The sequence below is a fragment of the Larus michahellis genome, chromosome 2, assembly GCF_964199755.1.
Source record: "Larus michahellis chromosome 2, bLarMic1.1, whole genome shotgun sequence".
In the NCBI taxonomy this organism is placed as follows: Eukaryota; Metazoa; Chordata; class Aves; order Charadriiformes; family Laridae; genus Larus; species Larus michahellis.
The window spans coordinates 104,055,534-104,076,190 of NC_133897.1; the positions used below are offsets into that span (position 1 = coordinate 104,055,534).

General features: G+C 41.8%; 1 protein-coding gene across 5 annotated transcripts; it reads right to left on the minus strand.

Moving 5' to 3' along the window:
- Positions 1-10,114: 10,114 nt before the first annotated feature.
- BLOC1S4 (biogenesis of lysosomal organelles complex 1 subunit 4) lies at positions 10,115-19,307 on the minus strand. Of its 5 annotated transcripts, none has more exons than XR_012585686.1 (6): positions 19,034-19,307; positions 18,568-18,639; positions 17,456-17,557; positions 16,832-16,966; positions 13,230-13,477; positions 10,115-10,243 (listed from the first exon to the last, which is right to left on the minus strand). XR_012585686.1 is itself a non-coding variant. In XM_074576481.1 (5 exons), the coding sequence occupies exons 1-5, from the start codon at positions 19,247-19,249 to the stop codon at positions 13,379-13,381; spliced, it is 624 nt and encodes a 207-aa protein (XP_074432582.1). In that variant the 5' UTR covers positions 19,250-19,307; the 3' UTR covers positions 12,514-13,378. The 5 variants fall into 5 exon arrangements, 2 of the variants coding, with proteins under 2 accessions (XP_074432582.1, XP_074432583.1); XR_012585685.1 differs by lacking the exon at positions 10,115-10,243 and adding an exon at positions 12,514-12,974; XR_012585687.1 differs by lacking the exons at positions 10,115-10,243; positions 13,230-13,477 and adding exons at positions 13,587-14,371; positions 14,968-15,126.
- Between the last annotated feature and the right edge of the window lie 1,350 nt (positions 19,308-20,657).

A 20,657-nucleotide genomic window follows, 5' to 3' on the forward strand; every position in this document is an offset into this window, starting at 1 on the left:
AATCGTGGCTGCCTTCTGATAAGCGGAGGCTGTGAGAAGAAATTCTGCTGACAAATAATTCTGCTGCCACAGCGGGCACAATCCATGAGGTTAATTCATACAGCTAAATACTTGTTAAAGTTTTACCCAGTTACTGTATGTAAAGTTGAAACAGGCAAGTGACAAGGCAGTTTGAAGTATAACTACATTTTATGTCTAAAAAAATCCCTTTCTGCACTACATAACCTGTAGAAAGTATTAGTAAAATGCAACATAAGATTTTGCAGGTTAAACAGGAACCGTGCTCATTATTTATTTCTGTAAAAAGACTTGGATGTGCATACGCTTCATTTTATCTGCGCAAGCACAGTGTGCCACTGTTATCTTCACGCTACATCGAAATACCTCAAGCTAATCTGGCAAATATTAACTACTTCAACTATGGTGAACACGATGCTTTGATTTGACTTCAGAAGTGCTGCACCTCTCCAAACAATAATTCAGTTACCTGTTTCCAACTTCCATCTTTCCTCGTCACAAAAAATCATCTGAGGCTAATCCTTCACAATTTTTCACAACGCCTTTCAAAATTTTGAGGTTCTACTTGGTTTTATGCCAAGTCCGCTGGCTTAGCAGGTTTTAATTATCCTTTGTATGACTCTGGAGGCTGAGCTCCACGACAAGAAAAGAAAGGAAAACTCAGAAATAAAAAGATGTTGGGTTTGGTTTTCTTTTTCCCTTTTTAAACCAGTGGCAGCAGCAGGTGGGGAAGACGAACATCCCTTCACTAGCACACTGCTCCTCTTGAGGTTGCTTCACTGGCGAGGCTGAAACATCGTCCGAGGGGGGGTTACTGTCTTATCGCTGATGGGATCACCACCCAGAGGAGGAAACCGCAGAGTGTGAGATCACACTCATCTTCCCTTCGCTGGTAGCAAGGCAGGCAGCAGAGCAGGAGGAAGACGTCAGATAAGGTGCAGATGGAAATCTTTTCCCATTCCCTCTGCCCTGAGAGTGTTGGCTGCTGGCTGCAGAGCAGAGTGGAGAGCTGGAGCTGGTACTATCAATCAGAGCCCTTTATCTGGAGGTGAAAGCTGTTGCTTTATTTGCCTGCAGGAGTGAACAAACCACGGGCCTAGCCTCTAAAAATGCTCTGCTACACTTGAAATTCTGGGTTGCACTAGTCCTAGGACATACATCAGTGCTCAGCAATACCCTGTGCCACCCTATGGCCATGACAAGGAGTAGAAGGGAATTCAAATTTGCATAATTGGGAGTCTCTGGTATTTGAAACGTTCATTTATATCCTCATAGTTGATTGTTAAATTTTATACTGTTTATGTTTTAGATCTTTATAACATTCAGCTGCATTATAAAGCGTCATCCCCTCGGGACCTGGACTGCTACTAAGAAAGCAGTATCAAGATCTTCATAAGTGACCAGAGACACCTGCTTGTGATTTTCACAACATCCTGTGCAATCATAACTTGGAAAAGAGGGTTTCTCTAATCTGGCAAAAATCCAGTGTTACCTACAGGAAAAAAAATGGTGCTTTTCCTGATCGGAAAACAAGGAAATCAAAATCACTGCTCAGGCATGAAATACGAAAAGCATCAGTCCAAAGTAAATGCAATGACTCATCAGAGACTGGAAAGCAATGTAAGCTGAGATACACAAAAACAAAGAGGAAGAAGGGAGCTAGGCTTTTTTAGCATTTTAACATTAGCTGATGAAATTTCCACGCTAACGACTATTGCTGATCTTATCAGATGAAAATTTGGAGGAAGTATGTACAGCAATAATTAAGAATGTAATCAAGTCTTTGAAAATAAGCCGTTAAATAAAAGCCACTGATAGGGAAACTTGCAAGCTGTAAATCATTAATATCTTTTTACCAATTTCAGGTAGTATCGAACATACTGGAATCTGAATGGAAACAAATGGGATTTCCCATTTGCTTTATGATGTATCAGAGCTCCTCCAAATGCGTGCTTGTTTAATTACTGCATGATCCCTTTACACAAAGAAAACACTAGGATGACATTGGTATTATCCAATAGTGGGCACTGGAAACTATTTTACAGGAACAGAAATGCCCTAACACAATCAGATCTTGAGTCCAGCATTCTGCCTCCTATAGCAACACCTACTAAACATTTCTGGAAAAGACGGACAAAAAGTACAATGTGGATTGGCTCATTTTTAATTGTTCCATCTTTACGCTAAAAGGAAAACAGAGCAAAAACAGCTGGCTAGAAAAAGTAACACTTAACTACTAAAGACTGGTGTGATAAATACTCTTTCTGGAAATAGGTTATAGAGCACATAAGAAGGAAAAATGCAATTTGAAAGGAAGTGCTTGAATCACAACAATCAGGGAGTTTTAGAGCTAATTCATCTGCAGTACAGCTATTTCATCTGCATCCTGAAAGTCTGCGGCTAAAATTTTGGTGTCAAGCGAATATGTGACATTCAGATGACAAAACTGATTCCTCCTCCTACCCCGTCTTCCCTTTTCTCCCGCCAAAGCAAATCCATTTCACCTAGCCACATCAACCCTTTCTCTTTACCTTCATGTGACTGACCCTAATGCTCGGAGTCTCATAACCTCCTCTGGTGCCACCATACGTAAACCCACGTCCTGCTTCACTTTCTTGTCTCCTCTGGAAGCTTCCTGCACCCCATCCCACCAGCGGTTTCTCTTCACTGTCCCCCAGCACTGCCCTGTGTGACCTGCTGTTCACATTGTGATCAGCCCTGGGTAGCCACAGGCACTCTTGGGCTTCCCAACAGACTACTTCAGGGCACGTGGACTCGGCAAGGCCAGTGCGGTGGAACTGGCAGTGTGAATTTCCAGGCCCAGCTGGGACTGTGCTGCTGCCTCTTGTCTCACAAAGCCACGTGTCTTCACAGACACGTGCTGACAGCCTCCATGTAGGCTCTCCAGTAGCTTCCACCAGGCAGACATATACAAATAAATCTGTAGAAGCTCAGGACTAGACAGATGTCTTTTTGACAGAGCAGGAAACCCCAGGCAGACCCCAGGTTACCCGTTGTCTTCCCAGAGGTCTGCCTGCACACAGCTGGGTACCAATCTCCACCTGGCAAGTGGAGATGTGGCAAGTGGACTGTCTGTTGTGAGGGCCCCAGTAGCACCACGGATTTCAGCCTGCGGGTTTCTGTTCCAGCAGCAGCGCAAGTGCTGCCTGTGCAGATCCGCACCTGCTTGCAGGCAGGTTCAGACACATTTAAGAAGGCCTGAGATGAACCTTTTCACATGTGCACGCTCTGATGGGTCCAGTTGATACAAACGCCTGTCATCATTAATGTTTTGAATCATTAATTCATTCCACCATTTGCTATGAATCAGGTACAATTAGGCTCCCGCACAGACCGAGACAACCATCTGACAGGGCTGTCATATGTAAGCCCTGCCAAGGAGGCGTGTATGCCGCCCAGCCTTCTTTTAAACACAACACTAAGCAGTTTCTCTGTAAGTCCAACCATACATACAAAACGTTTGTGAGTAAAACTAAATATAATAAATCTGTTCTCCCCAGAGACTCTTATCCAGTGACCCTAAGGACCAACAACATTCTTATGAATAGATCCTATATGAATAACATCATATACGGTGTGTTCAGTTCTGAGCCCCTCTGTACAAGAGGGACATAGAAGTGCTGGAGCATGTCCAGAGGAGAGCTACCAGGCTGGTGAGGGGTCTGGAGACCAGGTCATATGAGGAGAGGCTGAGGGAGCTGGGCATGTTTAGCTTGGAGAAGAGGAGGCTGAGGGGAGACCTCATTGCCCTCTACAGCTACCTGAAAGGAGGTTGTAGAGAGGTGGGGGTTGGCCTCTTCTCCCAGGTGAATAATGACAGGACCAGAGGAAATGGTCTGAAGCTGCGGCAGGGGAGGTTTAGGTTAGATATTAGGAAGAATTACTTTACTGAAAGAGTGGTCAGGCACTGGAACAGCCTGCCCAGGGAGGTGGTTGAGTCACCAGCCCTAGAGGTATTTAAAAAACGTCTAGATTTGGCACTTCAGGGCATGCTCTGAAGGGCAGAGATTGTAGGTTGTTGGGTTGGTTTTTTTGTTTTTTTTTTTTGTATGCGTATCGTTGGACTCAATGATCTCAAAGGTCCTTTCCAACCATGAAGATTCTATGATTCTAAGAACCACGAGAGAACAATGAAATGATGCACCAGACTATCAATGCAAGTAGAAAACTGCATATTGAGGTAAAAGGAAAATGAGGCAAAAAATTATGGCAGAATATTTGAGAATATTCCTCCTGTCCCAGTTGTGCCAGGCTTTGCTTGTGGGACCCAAACTGGTAATGCCGTTTCCCCTGTAATGTAATCCAGGCTGTGTAGCAGGTCACAAAAATTTAACTTTAACACAGCTGGATATGTTAATTTTTATTGCAAGAGGTGATATTCACCTCTGCTTTCTAGTTTGGCCATAACTCTCAGGTTCTGAAGAGACTGAAAAGAACTGAGGGTACAAAAGGGTGCAAGGGTACAAAAGCAAGGCTGTTTCTGCTGTTTGTCTTTTCTCAGCACTGTGCTGCTACTGGGCGGCCACATCCACAAAACCCTCACACAGAAAACAGGAGACTCTCACTGCAGAGTAGTCACTGACTTTAACTTCTTCCTACACATTGCAAGATAAAAGTAGCGCGTGATTAATCACCAACAACAATCTTAAGGGCTGGATTCAAAGCCAAGCGTTTAGGGACAAAACGTGGGAATACTGTTGTCCAAAGGAGAGTGCGTCACGGGCACTGCCTTTCTCTCAAGGGGCCCAGCACCCTCCCCAGCTGACATTCTTCAGGCTCAGTCCTTGGCCGTCTAGATGTCTGGGAGTACAAGTGCACAAATGTCACCAGAGCACGGCAGTGAAATGCCCACTTCAGCCTCAGGATGTTTCTCAACATGGGCCGAACTATTGGGGTTCCAGCTTCAGAAAAGGACCTGAGGAAAACCCTCAGCATGGTCGCTCTCAACTAGGTCCATGCAGGAGCTTCCATAAGAAGTGTCACTTCCCACCTCTGCAGATGCTCAGGGTGCTTCCTCTGCACCCTGCCACGGAGAAAGACGTGGAGCCCCGATCGCTCTACAAGGGGCAGGGGCAGCTCAGCCGCAGGGTACAGAGAGGCTAAGGTAAAGAGGCGGAGGAGAGGGTACCCTGGAAGGACTTCTGGCACAAAAAAAGGATCTGAGGGCATTCCAGAGAGAGTTTCTGTCAGTGCTACAAAGCTTTATCTTTCTCCTCCAAGGCTGCAGTGGGCTGAACCTGGTGCGTGGTGTTAGGACAGTTTACAGGCGCTCTGCTACAGCACAGTATCTCGGGCTGAGGTTAAACACCATTTTTCCCGGACCACTGCTCTGTGGCAATGATAAGAAAATGCCAATGACAGCCCAGGTGAGCACAAATACACACAGGAGTCAGGTGACGAGGCCAGCTGCTGACCTCCAGTGGAGGTACATCCATACATAAACACACTGACTCCACAGCATCTGCGGTTTCACCGCCTTGTACATAGCCCTGCAATCTGCTACTTTTCATATCAGATCCACATATGCAGCAACCTTTGTTTTATCAAAACCATCATCCTACTAACTGGAAGCACCTCCTGCTTAACAGACACATATTTAGCCATTACATTAAAATATCCTTGTATATGAACCATTTTATGAGTCAGAAAGTAAATTTGAGCAGTTACTCATGAATGAGATCACACGATTATGATAGGTCCTGAAAACGTCGGTTTAAATGTTCAGAAGAAGACAAAAAAGCACATCTGATATTGGGAATAACTAGAGAAGAAATAAAGAAGGCAGCAGAGAATGTGATTTTGGTACTGTTTAAACCTCTGATTTGCTTGTGCCTTGAATTTCACGGGCAGTTCTGGTTTCCTCATCTCCAAAAGAATAGAGCAGAAGTGGAAAAAGATCAGAGAATGGCAACAAGGGCATGGAAGCTTCATACGCGAAACAACAGAGCTTTGAGCAACCTGATCTAGTGGGAGGTGTCCCTGCCCACAGCAGGGGGGTTGGAACTAGATGATCTTTAAGGTCCCTTCCAACCCAAACCATTCTATGATTCTACGATTCTTCAGCCAAGAGAAGAGATCATGGAAAGGGAAGTTACAGGCATTATTACAAGATGATGAGCAACACAGATGTCTAATGACTGTTGATTGTGTCCTCCAATACAAGAATTAGATGATATTAAAAGAAGTTTGTGGGAACAAGGTTAAAAAAAATGGATGTGGGATGCAGCAGAGAAGGTGATTTAGCAAGGAGTTTTTATTTTTGTATACATTGCCTCTTGTCCTACCAGCGGGCACTGCGGAGAAGTGTCTGTCTCCTTCTCCTTCATTCCCTCCCTTCAGATATTTATACACACTGATAAGATCCCCTCCAGGCTGAACAGTCCCAGGTCTCTCAGCCTCTCCTCATAAGAGAAATGCTCCAGTCCTGTAATCGTCTTTGTGGCCCTAGACTGGACTCGCTCCAGTACGTTCATATCTTTCTTGTACTGGCAAGCCCTGTAAAGACTTACCAGTGAAGACTGAGGCACAGAAGGCATCGACTGCCTCAGTCTTTTCTGCGTCCCGTGTCACCAGAGCCCTGCTGCATTCAGCAGTGGGCCACATTTTCCCTGGTCTTCTTTGTGCTGTTTATGTACTCTTAGAAGCCTTTCCTGTTACCCTTCACATCGCCCACCAGATTCAAGTCCAGGTTGGCCTTGGCTTTCCTAACCCTACCCTGTAAGACCAAACAGCATCTCTGTCATCCCGCTGGGTCACCTGCCCTTGCTTACATCTCCTGTACGTTTCCTTATTATGTCTGAGTTCAGTTAGAAGGTCTATGTCTGCTCCTCCATGTCACTCCTCCATCATCTCCTCTCTAGCAGCTTTCCTACCTGACCTTTACATCAGGCTCTTCTCTTCACAATTCCCCAGCATGAATTTCATTTCCATATTAGTGAGCCATTCAGGTCCTCAGATATAAACTCCAGCACCATTACATCTGTGTTCCTCACACAGCTTTGGTTCAATCTTCATACTCCTGAAGAGTGCCGTTTACCACCCTGGGGCTATGCCTGTCTTAGCAAGTAGTTCATCACAGCAGGGTCAGATCTGTAAGGAGAAACCTGATGTCCAAGCTAAATGTTTCATTGAGTTTCATCTTGACTTAAGACTAGCTCAAGGCCAGCAGCATGGAATGAATACCCAACAGCAACTGTAGCATGTCAGATAAACTCCTAGAGCAAGTCTCTGGCTATATTCGATCCAAAAAGAATCCATTTCACACCCAGAGACAGTTCCATGGTGCAAACTAATGAGTGCCGGAATGCGAACTCAGATGGGCACTGGAATGTCATCTAGCCTGCTTTCGCTGATCTCCTTCTATTGTTGATTCTGTGTCCTCATAATTTCATCCAACACTCTTGGCAGAGTCTTGACTTACCTCACTGGTACATGCAATGAGTTTGCAATGACACCGCTCATCTACCTTGTCAGCTAACAACATTAGAGTTGATTTTCCTTAGGCAAGATTTCTCTGGCATTTCTGTGTTGTGTTTTCCTTCCTTTGACTACAGAAACACAATTAAATCAAGGAAAAGTCAAGCTAATAAATCCAGAAAGAAAATACGATTTTTGTTCAATTATATTTTTAGTACTTTTCCCCTCAATAAATATTTTTCCCTTAACAGTCTTCCAATACACTGGATTTTAGATAAAACAAGCGCACTTCCAAAAAAATTCCCAGCAACCGCTGACACCAAGAACAAGGGCACCGCTTATCACTAGCAGTTGAATCATTGTACTGAAGTTGATAAAACGTTACTGGAAGTAGGCATCTGAGCAGGACGCACCGCCCACAGACATCTCTGCAATGACAACAAGAAGGTTCTTCCCAACACCTAATTTTTTGTTCTTCTTTCCTTCCACACTTCCAAACAAATTGCAAAGCCCTCCTTGTGGAGGAAAGGCCTAATCAAAGAAGCGTGAGGAAAACAGATGCTAATTCCATAGGACAACTTGTGGAAAAAGGAGTCCAGTACTCCGCTAGGGCACTTCCCTGGCTGCACATCTCACTGGTGACACCACCAGGAGGAACATGTCCCTCTGTCACTCAGCTTTGCTTGCCTTCTCAGGGGGACTCCAGGGAGTAGAGGGGTGTCACCCCTCACCCCTGTGTCTGGACGTCAATGCTGGGGCTGGACTGTTTGGCTTGGCAGGCAGAGCAGTCTAATGGTCTGGCAAACTCTACCTGCAAGTCCTACTGCTTTCATAAAAGAAACAGTAATGGCAGCCTGGTCCAGACTGTCCTTTCACAGTTCCTGGTCCAGACTGTCCTTTCACAGTTCTTCTAGTCCTGTTAAAGCCCCTCTTAAAACTGTGTACTTGGAAGTAGTGTACCCTGAGGCAAAAAAAAGAAACTGTGAACAAGTAACAAAATTGCATATGCGTGTCAGGTCTGTTGTGGATCTTAATTCATACCTCCCGGTTCAGGGATCTTGCCTTCATCTGTTCGTGCTGCTCAAAGCTCTGCCACCGCAATTTTACGCCGTAGCATTTGTCCTGGCTTATCTCCTGGCTATGCTGTTTTCTGCCTCTCCCATTCCTGCACGAGGCTCCTACCATTCCTTTTTTTTCTTTTCTTTTTTTTTTTTTGGTATGAATCAATCTGAACCAACTTTTCCGCCAGTCTGCAGTTCTCTGCAAACCTTTTAGATTGACTCACCTTCAGAGAAACTTTTCAGATGCTCCTGTCCTACTTAGTGCCAGCTCTCAGTTTTAAAGTCGTAGGATTGTGGGAATTCCAGCTATTGCTTTTTCTTTTTTTTAAAGGTTGCCTTCTAGACCACTTGCTTGTAAAGAAAATCCTGACAGTGTCACCCGTAAGAAACAGCTGGCAATTAATTTATTTTTAAATAACATAGGCATCAACCTATTCTCAAGAAACTTACAATTTCTGAACATTGGGAGACGATAAATCAAATTGGAGTGTTATCTTTCTTTTCTTCATTGATACTCAGCAAGTGCTTCCCCCCCGCCAAATTCTGTCCCATTGTCTTTTCACTCAGAACCCTCTAAAGGAATCCTTGCCAACATTCAGTTCATTTTCTTGGCTCTGTCAGCTCATTTATGTACCTGTATTTTCAATATGCTTTTTTCAAGACTCAAGGTCCTGTATAGATAGCACATTTGACTGAAAACATCATATTTTATAACTATTTATATAATTTTAATGACTTTTTTCTATTACTTAAAATAATACTCCATCAAATAATGTACAGCCAATATTGAAGTTGACAAAAATTAAATTGTGTTTTGAGTCTTCCATGTGGATTTTAGACAGGATACTTTGTTTTTCCTATCTTTTTGTTTTGTCTGGTATAATTCCAAAGGCATTATTTCAATTTTTCTTTTTCAAACTAGGTTATCTACAAGTGACTGCATGCAGTCTCACCAGTGTTGTTCAGCACTGCCCATGAGCAGTACCTTCCATTTCCCTTTTTTCTTCTTTGCCTCTTAATTAGCACTTCTAAGACATGGATCATCATGCGTAATTTGAATACTACTGATACTGTTTTGCAAAATCCTAAAAATGACCAGTGTTAAAAGTTTGTGCGTAGGTAACGTCAAGCAAGAAGGCAAAGAGAATTCCCTAAATCTCCGAGATCAGCTGGAGCTGGAGCCTGTACTACCACCTTTAGGCTGTACTACCACCCATCGGCTTAAAGTAGAATCTACAAAAGCAGCAGCGGACAAAGCCTCTACTCGGCTGCTGCAGCACAGCCTGCCACCGTAACCTAGCTCCTACGAGGCTCTCAATCCCCACGGCTGAAGATTCCTCATTCCTGATGGATTTAGCTGCAGTGGCTAGACAGATTACTAACCCCCGTTACGGAAAAAGAGTATCCTCTTTGACCATAGCTAAATGTGACAGGGATTTTGGCTTTTCAAGGCAGAGTTTCTGTCTGGGCATATGGTATCTTCTCGGTAGCTGGTCCAAGACTAGAATTTTTTCCTACAAAAAACTGAGGGAGCGTGAAAGTGTCATCACTTGAGATGTTTGGGGTTTTTTTTGGTAAGAGAACCTTAAAATATTTACCATTTTCAAATGTAAAGTTATCTTCATAGCTGTAGATACAAGTTGTCTTGCTCTTCTTTCTCGTTCTGGAAGATGTTTCACTCAGGATCACTCTCTACAGGTCAAGATCTTAGTATTTGGAAACAGTTCCTGTGCAGGACAGAATCCAAATTAAGCTTGCTATATCCTTCTGTAATTTCTTTAGGTTTTATAGCACCTGCAGTAGCATTGCTTGAGTAGAAGAAAATGTGTAGGTCCAAAAATAATTACATACAAATATCAATCTTTTCATGCCTACTTCAGGCATAGTTTATCATATTACCTAAATATTTAGGTAAGACAGATCACATTTATTTTTGTCCAGGAGCTATGAAAAATGTGGACCTCTGAATGTTATTCAGTCCATCCTGCGTATCTTGCGAATGGAGCTTTTGTTATAGGTATCTATCTTTTTACATCTTAGAGTAAACAGGTGTCTTTTAGTAAGCTGCAGCATTAGTTTCAATTAGATGCTTGCCTAAAAAGTACCTAAGAATATAAAAACTTTTAGTATTATCTCCGCTAACATAACTTTAAAATTTTTGCTTCACATCACAGAAGAAAAGATTTGCATGTAGACTCTTTTGTTGGTATTAAACATGAGCTTGTTTCATACACTCAATAACCAACCCTTAGCAGCGCAGCTCATTAAACATAACATCTTGCTTTACATCAGTTCTATCTATCTGAAGAGTTCTTCATGTTAAAAACAAGTAAATTGCACTATTGTTACCAGTTTCATACCTCGGAACCCAAGCAAGAGGAGAAAGATAAACATTGTACAGAGAAAGATACAAGTACAGCTTTCTGGGCATACGAATATCGCTATCCATGGATTTTGAGATTTAGATTTTATTTGCAGCTGGCAAAAGTAGTAAATATTGAGCCTAATTCATAATATAGTTATTACTGGTTTTACACTAATACAAGGTAACAACGGCAGAGAGAATAAAGGAATATTCTATGAGTCTTTCTTTACTGAGTGTGAACACTTGGGATTTTTTTAATGCCATTCGTGCTTGGTGAGACTGACCATGAACAAGGAGACAGCCAAGGTCATTCAAATTCAACAGCAGACTGCACGTGTGGATCTTGTCAGTATTATGAGAATGCCTTAGTTTTATAACTTTTCTAGACTACTGTTCACATATGAACTGTCACCTTGTTATTCTGTATCATGTATTTTAAAAGCCACAATTTATTTATTGTCTGTACTTTTATAGCATTTCCTTAATAAATCTTCCATGTACTGTCCATTATTTTCAGTAATAAAAATATTTTGGAGCATTTACAACACAGAGCTATACTAGTTATAGGAGTTACATGGGTTTTGTTTGTGGTGTGCTTTGAAGGTATCTTACATTTTCCATACGGCTGCTTAACCTAACTGCCCACTTCAGAATACATGATTTTTTTTTCTCTTACTAATATGAACAAGTCAGCTGCATAAGCTTGCTGAGATCTTTATTATTGTCCTATTTTAAATTATAACATCAGTTTAAAAACAACTGCACTTTTGTCACATCCAGCAGAGGGCAAAGTTGTTATTTAAGCAGTTGATTGTTTAGTTAGAAAGGTATTCTAAAGTTAGTTTAATTTCTTTTTTGCAACGTCAGTATTAGTGCGTTTCAGAGTATTTGGCTGCAGCCTTACACTAAGTTATAGGCATGCAATTGCATTAGATTTCACTGAGGAGTGATAAATCTTCAGGGATTATTTATGCATAAACTGAAAGGTAACACACCTTTTGGAAATACAACTGTTACTGCAGCAAAACATCTAAAAAAATACACCTAAATAGTAAAATATGTAGATATTTCTGAAAGCAAGGAGTAGGGGGGGGGGCAAAGGGAAGCCCTTCTTCAAAGTTAAATGTCTGTTCCTTTCTGTATGTTTGCATGTAATTATCTTTCTAGACTTTTTATGTTAAAATTCAGGTAAGTTTTACATTAGAACTGCTTTTGGAGCCTACTAATTTTGACTTCACAATCTTTAATTTTTACTAAACGTTGCTTCAGATACCGTTGAGAACCCGGTCCCAGCTGTTGTTGGGAGACAAGACGATACAGTAGTCAAAGCTTTGTCCATTAATATATAATCCTTGCTCTACAACTGCATACCTTTTTCTGTGCTTGCAACACAAAACAGCAGACACGATGTTGCTTTCCTAACGCATTCCTTATTCCTCTGAAATTTGAATTTTGGATATTTGTAGTGAGTTGTATAGGCAGTAAAACAGCAGTGGTAAAATTGTTTAGAGGAATACAACAATTTATGATTAACACCTGCTAGATATTATACAAGGCTGTGTGCAAAAAAGGTTCTCTGAAACAATGGTGCGGTTTGATACTGTCAGGTGAAACGGAAGACCACAACAGGGGTTAGATAGCTGTTAGTTTATTGATAATATACTCTCACTGCAATCAGTGCGGGGAGCCCCAGTAACCACATGGAGGGTTATGAGGGAAAAGCAGACAGCCTGGTCAGGCACCCGATTGAGGCTCCGTCCAGGGACATCCCTGCCTCAACTTCAATACTTTTTGACAGGATATATATATAAAAATACATATATATATCGTGCCCACCTGGTTACACATCAAAAAACACAACGCTGCAATAATTAGAAGCTCAGGTCACCGTGACCTCATGATCATCAGTGGCAGCAGGATATTTGCACATGATCTAGTCCCAGTTCACAAAGCATCGAGCCATGTCCTTGACTCCTTGCTGATCTTCCGAGTCCTCCCCTTGCAACTTGTATGTCCCAATGTGGTGCATTTCTCTGTACAAACTGCAGGGACCAGGTTCCAAAACTTGGAGTAGATGATTTTATACAGTTTTTCTTTCCATTCAATCAGTACATTAGTGAAAAAAAAGAAAAAAAAAAAAGACATCCTTGTTGTATAGCTATTTACACTTGCAGCAGCACAGATATTTGTGTTAAAAGATTTATGTACAAAGTATGTTTCCTATTATTTCCCAATTCAAAAAAAAAAAAAAAGCAGATGTATTCTTAAGTTTCTTCACCAATATAATCTGAAAATTTATACTGTGTTTAAGGAAGACTTTTGAAATAATGTACACAAACAAAGATTACCTGAAAATACTGCCTGAAGGAAGACAATCAGAATGGCAATATGCCATCAATAATGCTCAGAAATGCAGCTATTTTGAGGTTAGCATTTCTTTTGTTCGCTTGGCTGTCTTTATTCTGGCTGATTCATATCAATCCCAAAGTAAAAGTCATCAATAAGGTGCTTCGTTAAGACATGGAAAATAGTCTTCAGTCTTGAAGAGGACTGGAGGTTCATAGAGGGTCTGTTGTTGTCGTGAGGAAGACGATTTCTGCAAATTAGATAAGTTTATTTTTCGCCTTCTTAAAAAAGCAAGTTTTAAAACAAAGCCTACAGAGCTAAAATGCAAAACAAGAAGAGTTTCAAAGGCGTATCTCCTTAGTCAGGCAAATTTTTAATCATGGCTCAGATGGGTCTGGCATGTTCTTAGTGAAGAAAAGCAGCCTTTGACTTTTGGCATTCTATCACCTGAACAGACCTGAAAGTGTAAGCTATGCCAGCTCTGCAGGAGCCAAATGGGTAATTTTTTCCAGCTGATGGTATAGTCATTGTAACCTTCATCCTTCCAAAGCCATATACCTTTACCTTTCCTGCTCCAGCTTTTGAGTTCTCCTCAGCTGCTTCCTTTGAGTTAACCCTAGCCGGTCTTCTCATTTACTTAGTTAAAAAAGTCTTCACATGGAAGCACACCTAGCAAATGTTTCTTTCAAGAAGGTTGCTGCTCCTGCTGAGCTTCTTCATCAAGTACACGCTAGAATATACGTACTATGACATACCGTTAAAAATAATATGGTAGTGGACTGGGAAAGGCTGTTACACTGTTTTTCAGGAAAAGCGAACACATTTCGTTTAAATATTAACTGTACGTTGTTTTGCTATACCAATGCTATATGCTATACTCCAATGCAATTTGCTATACTCACTTAAAGAGACAACAGCAAGGACCACTGCTGCCTATCATGTCAGCCTTCCTGCATGTAAGTAATGCTGCACAGCAACACACACCCAGTGTATGTTTTCAATACACGGTCTTAAATAGAAGGCTTGAAATCAACACTTCATTCATGAAAAATTCTTTTTGACGCAGGAAGTGATTTTGATGAACTACTTTGCAGAGCTCTCAGTCAGCTTGTCTGCAGAGTTCTTCAGGTACTTTTTTGCCTGTCTGCAATGAGGAAATTAGTCTTCACCAATAATAAAATTAAAAGTATACCAAACATCATTAGTATACCTCCAGTTTGGAATGATTTTACTGTACCAAAATGAGGATATAACTAAGCATAGCTACCAAACAGCTAAGTGGAATTTCTAATATTCAGTTGAGCTGTGTATTTGTACCCTCTATATGAAATCTCCTGTTATATACAGAATCACTGATTTATGACATTTAAATTGTATTTGTCTTTAACTTTATGATACCATTAATCTCTCTGAAATAAGCTTGGTTTGCCATTCAAGTTGTAATGAAATAAAAAAATATAAACAAACATCGGATCTATAAATAATGGACATTATCAATGTTCTCTGTATCTGAAATTTTGACAAATGTAAAAGTAATCTTTGAAATCAAAGTTCTGTTTTTAAAAATTATTTCCTATCCTGTATTGCCAAATAAGAAAACACCTTGCAAGCATGGGAAACTAAGGTCATGGGTATTCTGCAACTCATGACACTGATTTAAGAGGCACTATATTTGCAAATGTGAAAGAAGGGCATAATTTTAATCCAGTAAGGGAATTCATAGGCAGGCACAGTACTCACAGTTGCCTAAGTACACATTTATGAGTAGTTATCTTTGCAGCTGCTTAGGAGACATTTTTAACTTTTGAGAGAGTCTACATCCTTAGTGATATTGTAAGTCTTAACAGTACTGTACTTCACACTGCCTGGTATTCACAAGGGAAGAACTCGAGGCAAAATCTGAAAGGAAGATTTTGAATACACAGCTTGAGAAATACAAAATATATCCTTTGTGTAAAGAAACAGATACATTTAAATGGGAAGACAGTGAGGGGACTCAACTGAATTAAAATTGTAGCAGAAAAACATGAGCTATAGCTACAGTGAAAATCATGACATCAGTACAGCCTTCTTTTCCAAAGGACTGATATATTGAGTAAGCCAGTTAAATGTTCGACATGAGGAGAAATCTCTATAGGGATTTTCATTCAGACATGCTTGTGTTTACTAGTGAAAATAGATCTTTTACCATGCAATACACAGTACCACTGTGGAACAGTGACCTGCCTTTTAGTTAATCAATTAATACCAGTAATTTCTGAGGGCTGATTTTATTGCTATCCATACTCAAACCAAGAAACCACTGGACATGCCAGGTTCAGCTTGCTGACACTTTCAAAGACTTCCCACCTTATTAATTATGGTAAAAGTGCTAAGCTGATAAAAGCGTTTCCATGCAGCACTATAAAAGCACTTTCTTAGAACTTCCAAAATTTTCAAATGAAGATTATAATTCCATGGTTGACAACTGTTTTTAGCAATGAAATGGAAAATATTGTTGAATATTCAAGGCAACTGCTGCAGTTGTTTGATTTTGTAATTGGTCCATGAATAGCAGCTTTGTGTGTTTTTTTTTTTAAAGAAAAAATGACATCTCTCTAAACTTAAACACCAAAAACAAAGAATGGTGAAAGAAAAAGAAGGAATGAGAAGTTAACTAACTTAAAGACAGCATGAAAATCGCAGTGGAGAACAGGTTTCCTGAACTAAGTCTCACCAAGACAATATGAATTCTTTTTCCATCTATTTTTCTCTGCTGCCACACATGCTTGGAATATGTAGGAACACAAATACCTCAGAGAGCCACAAGCATCTTCCCCTCCCCTTCTGCAAACCTACTTAATTTCAGCATTCTCACCAGTACTATGACACAAAAACCTAAACTAGTACAGGATGAACACAGAAAAAGATAAAGAAAAGAATCTGGGAGCTGACAAGATGCAAAGAGGAGTACTTATAAATGGTGTATTGGTAGGCGATGCCAAGAAGCATGAGGTTTACGGAAGATTTGTTTTTTTATTTTTTTATTTAAACCAGGAGGTTATTTTAAAACTAGGGCACAGTGCCAGTTTAAGGTTAGGTAAGGCATCTCTCTGAAACATACTAGAGAGAGCACTTCAAGTCTTTTGTGGAGAAACAGTTCACCTGTAGTAACAGGGAAAGATGGAGAAAAACACACCCTTAGAAAGCTTAACAAGGTGCTTATGTGATTACTGAACTGTGTGGACTGAGTACAGGCAGAACCTTTATTTTAAAAATATTGTGCAGTGTAGCTTTCATGTCCTTTTCTGTAACATTTCTGCAGTGATATTATTAATGCAGTACAATCCTTTAACAGTGTTGTCCGTACAGGCTCTTCCTACTTGCTTTATATACCATCAGACATCAGGGATGCTTTAACATAAAGGCTTGTGCATTACGTGCTCGTTTCTGCCCTTCTGGGTTTTTTTTTACTAAGTCTGAGAACTTTGCAAAAATCCTAATACAGTACATAAGTGTTTTACAGTTAAATTCAGACATATGTGTAACAAACTTACTATTTTAATCATCCACTCTGGTAAGCAGAGCAACTAAGCTGGTCATGTGCTAACAAAAGCTTACTTACATTAAGGAAGGATGGCATGCTGATTGTGTGCAAGATTTTCTTGAATGTGCTTGGAAAAGCTCCAAGGTCTGTTTCTGCTTTTATGACCCGTTCTTCCAGTCCAGCTACGCTGTTTCCAATCATCTTCACAAAAGCCTAGTGTGAAAAAACCCAAAGAAATCCAACTTTTTCACTAACAAATAAAAATAGAAGATTATGTATTTCATGACAGTGGTGAAAGTTCCATTACTTAAATGAGAAGGAGTCAAAACCACCATGCTTTATTTCCCTTCCACCTACAACAAATCCATTTTATTGCTGAAAAATTACTTGAGATACTTAAAAGGCTGCAAAACCAGGTTAAATCAAACAAAACAATCAGTCTTCCTTTCCCTATTTTCAAGTAACTAATTTAGATTTCTTAGAATTTAGACTTCTATCTGCCTTTCTACTAAAAGTGGGAACAGGGATTTGAATCAGAGTTTTGAAGCTTTACCAGGCATCAACAGACTTCTCACTCAACTAGTTTCCAAATAGCTCCCAAAACAATAACTTTAAAAGAAACTTGACACGCAATTACAGTATATCATTGATTCTTCGCCCTATTGAGAAACAGAATACACCTAGAAGATATCAGATACATACCTCTAGTTTGTCAATCTTCCTGTATATCTGTCTCATTTCCGTAGCTTTTGTGTAAATTTGAGGTATACTTTCATTGACAACTTGAGAGGAATCACTTCGAATCTAAAATGATTCAAAGAAATAATACAAAAGCCAATGAATAACCCAAAATGTTAAGTAGTAGATTTTATTCTGGAAACTAGAGCTGTGCTCAAATTAACAGGTTAAAACTCATAGTTTAAAAATACTAGATTAGTATTAGTATAAAAATACTAGATTAAAAGTAATAAGCTAGCTTCTTTGTACAGTTTAGTAAGTGCCTGTGAATAAAATTTATTTTGTGTAGACAAGTATTTACCTTTATAACTGTATTAAAAATAGTCTGCCTCAGCCTCATAAGAATTAAGAGATGCAACATTTCCTAAGACATGCTCAAGACATGCTAAAGAATCAAATACATTACACTAAAATTTTTACTTAAATTTTACTACCTGTATATTTCCTTAACTTTGCTAAAAAAAAAAAAAGACTTTTTTATTATTGGTTAAAAAACAAACAAACAAACAAAACAAAACAGCAAAGTTCCCCTAGAGCAGTGCAGGAGAACCACATGTGAATGCTTTAAAAAGACAGCCTGTACACCAGTGTCAGCTTATAGAAAATTCAGTGCCCCTGTCTCCTCACATGCAAAAGTGAAAACAAAGCTGCCTTTCTGATGAAAAGGTCTCCTAAAGACAAATCTAGCTTTGGAGGTTTGGCAACTCTGATTAGATACTTTGATTACAAAACCCAGAGAGGATGGGTTTTTTGTTAAAGGAGAAGCAGCACACTATATTGTCCTTTCAAGTATCTAGCATTATGCCACCCAAAATTGGATTCCACGTACGTAAAGGACAAATATACAAACAGAATTATAGAACTATGCAGTTATACAGCTATATGGGTATATTTGCTCTGACATGAAAGTTCAGTAGTTTTCATCAATGACTTATTTAATTGTCAAGTGTGTTTTCATACCAGAACCTGTCTGTCTAGACCAAAGGCTGCTTCCCATCTCATGTTTTTAAATGAGAGAATACATATTAAACTGCATTCTGACTTCAAAACCACAGCTACGTGCAAGTTATACGTACCATGTCCAGCATTCCCACAAACTCATCCACTCTGGTCAGCAAATCTTCTAGACTCTTGTCTAAGCTTTCTATCTGCAAAATGAAAATCTTTTCAAGGTACTTGAAAACAGACTCTCCCAAAGAAAAACCTCCGAGTACAGACACCGGCCCGACTAAAAACAGTTTAATAGCAATCCCCCGGCTTTCCCACCTCCCGCCGTCGTTAAGCGCCCGTGACCAGCCGCACCGCTACGTCTCGGCCTGCCCAAGCGCCCCCCCAGCTCCTCTCACGGGCCCAGCGTGCCCAGACATCCCGCTCTCTGAGGCCGCCCTCCAGTGACAGCCCCGGCCCTCCCGCTCCCCGCCACAGCCAGACGGGCCGCGCCGCTGCCGGGGAAGGGCCCGCCGCTGCTCCCTCTCCCCGGGGAGCCCGGCAGGCCGGGCCGCAGGGGCGGCGCGGAGGCCACCGCCCGCCCCGTCCCCTCACCTGCTCGCTGAAGAGGCTGCGGTCGGCCAGCAGGTAGGCGGAATAGGCGGCGGCGGTGGCGCCGAGCGACGCCTCCCAGGCGTCCTCGTCCTCCGGTTCCCCGAGGCCGGACGCGCTGCTATGGCTCTGCGAGACGTTCCCGCTGTCCGCGCCGCCGGGGCAGGTGGCCGGCGGGTCAGCCCCAGCCCTCTCAGCCGCTGCCGCGGCGGCCGCCATGCTGCCGCCACCGCCGCGCCTCCCTGCCACGCCTCGGGCCGGCCAACGGCCCCTCACGTGAGCGGGGCGGGGCCGGCGCAGGCGCACTCCCCACCGGCGGCGGCCCGGGGAGAAGTGGGGTGTCCGGCCGCGCGTGAGGGCTGCTCCAGCCTCAGGCTCCGCGGGAGCCGCTGCCTGCCTGGGTCCTGCCTGGGTCCTGCCGGGGGTGGGGGGGGCAACGACAGAAAGGTGGCTACTCCTGCCAGCGCCTTTGTGGAGGATTTGTCCTTTAAAGAGGACTTAACGTCCCTCTGGTCCCTCAGCCACCCACCGTTAAAGCCCTGTCCAACAATTTAATGTCGTACACGAAGGGGCATCGATGTGTGAAACCTAAATGGTTTAGCCTTGCAGGGTGAAGTTCATCTTAAAAAGACAATTAGTATAAGACGACTTCAGTTATTGATATGATGGACAAACCTTATGAGGAACGACTGAGGGAGCTGGGGTTGTTTAGCCTGGAGAAGAGGAGGCTGAGGGGAGACCTTATCACCCTCTACAACTACCTGAAAGGAGGTTGTAGAGAGATGGGGGCTGACCTCTTCTCCCTGGTGACAAGTGATAGGACAAGGGGAAACGGGTTCAAGTTACGTCAGGGGAGGTTTAGATTAGATATTAGGAAACATTTTTTCACTGAAAGGGTTATTAAACATTGGAATAGGCTGCCCAGGGAGGTGGTGGATTCACCATCCCTGGAGGTGTTTAAAAAAAGGGTAGATGGGGCACTGAGGGACATGGTTTAGAAGTGGCTCTTGTCAGGGTAGGCTAAAGGTTGGACTCGATGATCTTAAAGGTCCCTTCCAACCTCAACAATTCTATGATTCTATGATTCTATGATGCATGCAAAACCAGAAGCTTTTTTTCCTTTTAGCTGATGCAAATGAGCACAAAATGCTTCCACGTCTTAAAAGTTACGTTGCAAAGTAATGTCAAAGCATCGATGTGTCAGCTTTGGAGCTATTCACAGCTTCTAACTGAAATCTTGGGTACAATACTTTTGAGGTATGAGATACAGCTTTTGTTTCCTTCTTCTGACACGCTGAAAGAGTCTGGATATTTTATTCAAGCCGGCTTTATTTGGAGAGTGACAGAGCAGGGCAGGGCAGCACTGAGCCACAGGCACCGGGGGCTTCTTCTGAGAATCCAGGTTTGAGTGTAGGAAACTACTTGGTTCCCATGGGAATCAGTATAACAGTACCCTTTAGTAAAGGCAGTACTGAGGAAAAAAAAAACACTATGGGAAGAAACTTGGTACCGGTAACAACCACAGGAATCAAAGTCTGTACTGGTAGAGAGAAAAGCATTACTAAAATGGTTACGTATCTGCAGAGTCATCAAAACCAGGTATCTTGTTTCCACAGGGAAGGGAGAC

Coding starts and splice junctions, on each gene's coding strand:
- BLOC1S4 (XM_074576481.1), bottom strand. CDS start 19,249: ATGGCGGCCGCCGCGGCAGCGGCTGAGAGGGCTGGGGCTGACCCGCCG. Junction 18,640..19,033: donor GCAGCCTCTTCAGCGAGCAG/GTGAGGGGACGG, acceptor TTCATTTTGCAG/ATAGAAAGCTTAGACAAGAG. Junction 13,478..16,831: donor GCATGCCATCCTTCCTTAAT/GTAAGTAAGCTT, acceptor TCTAATTTGCAG/AAATCGTCTTCCTCACGACA.